The sequence below is a fragment of the Peromyscus leucopus genome, chromosome 5 (genome assembly GCF_004664715.2).
Source record: "Peromyscus leucopus breed LL Stock chromosome 5, UCI_PerLeu_2.1, whole genome shotgun sequence".
NCBI lineage: Eukaryota > Metazoa > Chordata > Mammalia > Rodentia > Cricetidae > Peromyscus > Peromyscus leucopus.
Window position 1 is genome coordinate 92,004,855 of NC_051067.1, and position 5,867 is coordinate 92,010,721.

General features: G+C 50.3%; 1 protein-coding gene across 1 annotated transcript; it reads left to right on the forward strand.

Moving 5' to 3' along the window:
* Positions 1–1,023: 1,023 nt before the first annotated feature.
* On the forward strand, positions 1,024–4,602 carry Pou4f2 (POU class 4 homeobox 2). Its single transcript, XM_028892911.2, has 2 exons — positions 1,024–1,543; positions 1,964–4,602. Exons 1-2 carry the CDS (start codon positions 1,262–1,264, stop codon positions 2,903–2,905), a joined length of 1,224 nt encoding a protein of 407 aa, XP_028748744.1. The 5' UTR covers positions 1,024–1,261; the 3' UTR covers positions 2,906–4,602.
* Positions 4,603–5,867: the final 1,265 nt, after the last annotated feature.

A 5,867-nucleotide genomic window follows, 5' to 3' on the forward strand; every position in this document is an offset into this window, starting at 1 on the left:
TCTGTATTTCTGGCCCTTCTTTTCCTGTCAGTTGCTTCTTTTCCTTTGATTGTAGCTAATGAAGAATAATAAATCCAGAGTCTGGGTTTGCCAGGGGATCCTCCCAAGTCCCAACTCACCCTGTACTGGACATACGGAAGAGGTGGAAAAAGAGAAAAGGGGGGGGAGGAATGTGTGCATGTGTTGGAGGGGGATATGCCCATAAAGGGGGGAGTCGCATGCGCACAGACGACCCTAGCGGGCTGTGCGGCTGTCCAATCCGCTGAGAGCTGAGGGAAATCGAGGGAGAGAAAGCCCTGCAGCCGGGCAGATCCACGTCTTTCTGCACTAGGCACCCGCCGGGCGGCGGAGCGCAAAGCTAGGGGCTGACCTCAGCACGCATCAAGACCGGAGCTCAGAGCAGAGCAGAGGACCCGAGTTAGCAGCAGATCCTCAGCATTGGCCGGCAGCTGAGAAATCAGGGTCACTGGAGCTGCCGGGAGGGGAGGGTCCCTGAAACTTAGTGGTAAGCAGGGGGCAGGAGAGCAGGTCGCCAGGTAAGGTGCACCGCACAATCCAGGAACAGTCGCGTCCAAGGCTGGCTTGGAACACAACTTCTGAGGGGCGTTTCTTTTCCTAAGGAGGCGGAAATCTGGCAGAAGCAGCGGGAGGGGCGGAGGCTGGCACTTAGGTGACTGTCACTGCCCAGTGACTGAAGCATCGACCTGCCCAGTTGGGTGAGGTTGAACTGGGGTGCGATTGGAAGCAGGAGTTGTAGGCGCAGGGGTGGCAACAGCAGAGCGCGTGCTGGGGCAGAAGGCAGCGAGTCCCGTAGCGGAGCCAGAGCGGCTGGTACAGGGAGAACTGAAAGGATCCGAGCCCGGGGGAGCCGACGGGGAGCCAGGGCAAGCAGAAACCCACCCAGAGCCAGTGTTTCCTGGCAGGGAGGGAGGGGGAGAAAAAGAGGGGGGAGGGCGGGCGGGGGGGCAGGCGCGGGAAGAGGGGACTATAATTCCACGGCCTCGACGAGCTGGGGCACTTTGGGGCGCTGAGGTCTGAAGCCAGCGCCACCCGGAGCAGGGCAACAGCTCCGACAGACCCAGCAGGCGACGCAAGAGCCGAGCTAGCTTCCGGGACTCGGCCAGCAGAGCCGGGAGACCGTGGCAGCGGAGCACAACTTTGTAGTGCTGTCTCCTGTATTGCTCCCGCCGGGCACTTCTCCGGAGGGGCCGAGTAGCTGGGGCCAGTGTGTGCCAGCAACCAGCGCGTCGCGCAAGGGAGGATGATGATGATGTCCCTAAACAGCAAGCAGGCGTTCAGCATGCCCCACGCGGGCAGCCTGCACGTGGAGCCCAAGTACTCGGCGCTGCACAGCGCCTCCCCGGGCTCCTCTGCGTCCGCTGCGCCCTCGGCGAGTTCCCCCAGCAGCTCCAGCAACGCGGGCGGCGGCGGCGGCGGTGGCGGAGGCGGCGGAGGCCGGAGCAGCAGTTCCAGCAGCAGCGGCAGCGGCGGCGGCGGCGGGGGCTCCGAGGCGATGCGGAGAGCTTGTCTTCCAACCCCACCGGTGCGTATGTCTGCATAATCACCGCTTAAAGGCACATTTTGACAGCCCCCTTTATCTGCTTGATGTTTTTTTCATGTCTGCACAGCAAATCACCCCACACCTCCAACCAATCCCCCCTCTCTTAAGTATTCAGCGGGTCTTGCCTTTCATATTAATTTTTATGACCTGGGATGCTGCCTGTGCGCGTGTTGTGTTGTGTTTTCTGCGGTTCACTTTCCTCCCCCTGCACCTTGGCTTCTCGCGGAGGCTTTCCTTCTCTCCTCACTGCTGAGTTTCAGGATCATTGTCGTTATTATTATTTTAACGTTCTGGGAATGTTGTAGGCGCGGTGGCGGTGGCGAGCCCTGGGCCGGCGCTTCCGGAGAGAGCGCGCACAATTCCCAGCTGAGCGTAATGTGTGCCTTCTACTTACAATTGCAGAGCAATATATTCGGCGGGCTGGATGAGAGTCTGCTGGCCCGTGCCGAGGCTCTGGCCGCCGTGGACATCGTCTCCCAGAGTAAGAGCCACCACCACCATCCGCCCCACCACAGTCCCTTCAAGCCGGACGCCACTTACCACACCATGAACACCATCCCGTGCACCTCGGCAGCCTCCTCGTCATCTGTGCCCATCTCGCACCCGTCAGCGCTGGCAGGCACCCACCACCACCACCATCACCATCACCATCACCACCACCAGCCGCACCAGGCTCTGGAGGGCGAGCTGCTGGAGCACCTGAGCCCCGGGCTGGCCCTGGGAGCCATGGCGGGCCCGGACGGAACCGTGGTGTCCACTCCTGCTCACGCACCGCACATGGCCACCATGAACCCCATGCACCAAGCAGCTCTGAGCATGGCCCACGCGCACGGGCTGCCCTCGCACATGGGCTGCATGAGCGACGTGGATGCAGACCCGCGGGACCTGGAGGCGTTCGCCGAGCGCTTCAAGCAGCGACGCATCAAGCTGGGAGTGACCCAGGCAGATGTGGGTTCCGCACTGGCCAACCTCAAGATCCCAGGCGTGGGCTCGCTCAGCCAGAGCACCATCTGCAGGTTCGAGTCTCTCACGCTGTCGCACAACAACATGATAGCGCTTAAGCCCATCCTGCAGGCGTGGCTGGAGGAGGCCGAGAAATCCCACCGCGAGAAGCTCACCAAGCCTGAGCTCTTCAACGGTGCGGAGAAGAAGCGCAAGCGCACGTCCATCGCAGCACCAGAGAAGCGCTCCCTGGAAGCGTACTTCGCCATCCAACCAAGACCCTCCTCCGAAAAGATCGCGGCCATCGCCGAGAAGCTCGATCTCAAGAAAAACGTGGTACGCGTCTGGTTCTGCAACCAGAGGCAGAAACAGAAGAGAATGAAATACTCCGCCGGCATTTAGGGACCCTTCTCCAGGCCGGCCCTTTCCCTTTGCCCTCTCCTTTCTTTCCCCTTTCTCTCTGCCTCTTTTCTTTCTACTTTGGCTATCAGAAACAATTCCGGTAAATGTGAACCCAGAACAAGCCAGGAGCAAGGGAGCGAGCATCTGAGCCCACATTAGAGAGAATGCGAGCGGGTTCCCGCAAAGTGAAGAAAAATAAAAGATGGAATTTGCCAAGTTGTAGCAGACTTGTCCCTTTTAACTGCATCTAGGCTGCTCGGCTTCGTCAAAGGAAGCGTGGAGCTGGCTATCAGCGGGAAGGCAGAAGGCCAAGCTTTTGAAAACCTCGCAAGAACGAGCAAGTAAGATTTGTTTTTATTCTTACAGACGTCACCCTTGGTCACGTTTAAAAGTACACTTTGCAGCTATTTTTCAGAAATAGAAATTGATTCAGGACTGAAACTCGAAGCTAGAGTTGATGCTTAATGTGATATGATAGAGACATCTCTAAAATATTTTGAATTTAAAAAAGATGGCAGATTTTCTGCGTTTACACTGTATATTATATATATATTTTTATTGTGGTTCTTACCGCTTTCTTCCCAATCTGAAGTGTTAATGCTTAAGGAAGGAGTTGCGCCTGCTGTGTGTGTTCACTGTTCTTGACAGCTATTATTAGATTATTGCCGAACAACCCTCTGTAAATTATTAATTTATCTCTCTGGCAACTTAATTTCGTGCACATACTAATTAATTAAACTTCTTTAATCTGAAAAATAAAACCGGGAGATAAGTACAGCTGGTGATGCTCAAACATTTCTTCTTTTATGAGTTTGCTGGATTTTTACAGCTTCCCTCTTGGACTGTGTTCGCTTTAGCCTATTTGTATATTCTCACTTTGAATGAAGGTCGTTTTCCCTTTGTTTTAACTGGTAGTGTTCTGATTTGTGAGTTGACACTCGGTAATGGATGTCTTAATCGTGTAGACCTGACTCACTGTCCGAAGTCTTGTTTACTTCCTTACATATTTAATGGGGATTCCCACATTGTCCCCATGACACACGCGCTCTCTCACTCACACTTACATGCCTACACACAGACACGCACGTCTCTAACAGAGGAGAAGAAGCAGTTGGAAGCATGACCGATAACCAGTGCATCCTTCTCCGCTTAGGTGCGGTTTCCACTTAGTGCTTGCTCTGCTGGGTTCTAAGATTTCACCAAGGTGTTCCAGTCTCCCCATTTTCAATTGCTTTGTTGCTCCATTTTGACATTTACAGAAATCCTTCAGTTTTTCCTTTTAGGAGGTTTGTTTGTAGGAAAAAAAAGAATTTGAAAAACAAAAAAGACAGTGCACTGCTTGTAAATGCACATTGTTTCGTAGAATCCTTTTGGAGCACACACACACAAATAGGTCCACAGTGACTGGTACCTTGTCTATTGTAAATATTTCACTCAAAAATGATGCACATATAGATATATTCTTACAAAATCTGCTGTAATTGCTGATCCATTTGAGGCTCTCCGAAGTCCTGAGTTCTGTATATGATCTTGTTTCTTGTTTTTGTTAATAGATTGTTTATTTATTATAGAAATGTATTAAGTTATTTTGGGTGTTGTTTGATTGTCTTTCTCTGATGAGATGATTTTAATGTTTTACTGGCAAAGTATGCTGCTTTTTTCATTAAAATATGCTATTAATATTAAATGACTTTTAAAACGTGATGCTGTTTTAATCATTTATGTGGGAATTATTTTGGCGCTGGTTCTTTTAAGAGACAGGAACACAGAGAGTGGCTGCTATTAAAACATGGCTTGGACTTAGCAAGGGACATTTCCCTGGGAAAGTATAAAAGAACAGGCATTATAATCTCACATTAATGGGCAGCTCTCATCTCACAGGGCACTTTGCTTTTAAGCTTAGATGAAATCATGATGTCTGGCTCCAGATACCTCCTCCAGAGTCCTTCCTCTAGACTTGAAATGAGTCTGTAAAGAGAATCTTATAAAGCCAAGGTCAGATGGAAACTGTTCCATCCATTCCTTCCCATCTCCCATGGGGCAAAGGAAGAAAGGAACTCAGCCCAAGGAAGGCTGGGTGTGGCAATGGTAGGGGCAGGACTTGGTGACTAAGGAGAGGACTTCCTCCCCCTTGGTTCTCAGTCCTTTAGCTTGTCCTGGGGATCAATGGCCTAAGCCATAGCAGAAAGCATCTGGCTTTCCGGCAGATGAATAAAGTCTGTCGTGGTGTCCTCTGTCTCCGTCTCTTTCTATTCCCCATAATCTTTAAGGAAATTAGTATGATTGCAACAGACAGGGTGTGGTTGAAAAAGAAATCCTGGGTGGCTAAAGGAACAAATTTTTGCCCCTTTTTGTGACTTTGTCTGACACATGAGCTGGAGGAAGTCTATTAAATATTGATGTGGCTATGGAATTCTGCCCATTTGGCTCAGGCACTTCCTTTTCTGGTCCTACTTTAAGACACTTCTTCTTCCATCATAACATATTTCAGATCCTCCACAATAGTTGAGCACTGTTTTTGGCTTTCAAACCTTACTTTTCTAGTAAGACTCTGATTATATTACATCATCCATAGTGATTGGAATTAACTGGCATGGAGAACATTAGGTTAATGTATAGATCAAACAAGAAAAAAGAAGCAGGTAATGACCTGTGCTTATATTCTCTGGGGGCAACTCTTCTTTCCTATATTGGCCTTCTCCAGACAAAACTGCTATGAGATGTTTCTTTATTTGGAAGAGGCTTAGAAAACAACCCACAGATTTATGAATATTGTTGTACTGGCTCAAGTTAGGATTAAATGTCTCAAGAAGCTGATTATTATTTCCAGAGAGAACAAATAGTTGTGGATGTTATATGGAAAATGAGAAGGACCATTTCTTCTATAACTGAAACAAAGTACATGCCTCAGAAAAAAGATCCAAGTGTCCATTTAGATAGAATGAAATACATTCCATAGGTG

What these genes read in the sequence shown, in the direction of transcription:
- Pou4f2 (XM_028892911.2), top strand. Translation starts at nt 1,262, where the DNA reads ATGATGATGATGTCCCTAAACAGCAAGCAGGCGTTCAGCATGCCCCAC. An exon ending in CTTGTCTTCCAACCCCACCG is followed by an intron (nt 1,544 to 1,963) that starts GTGCGTATGTCT and finishes TTACAATTGCAG; the next exon opens with AGCAATATATTCGGCGGGCT.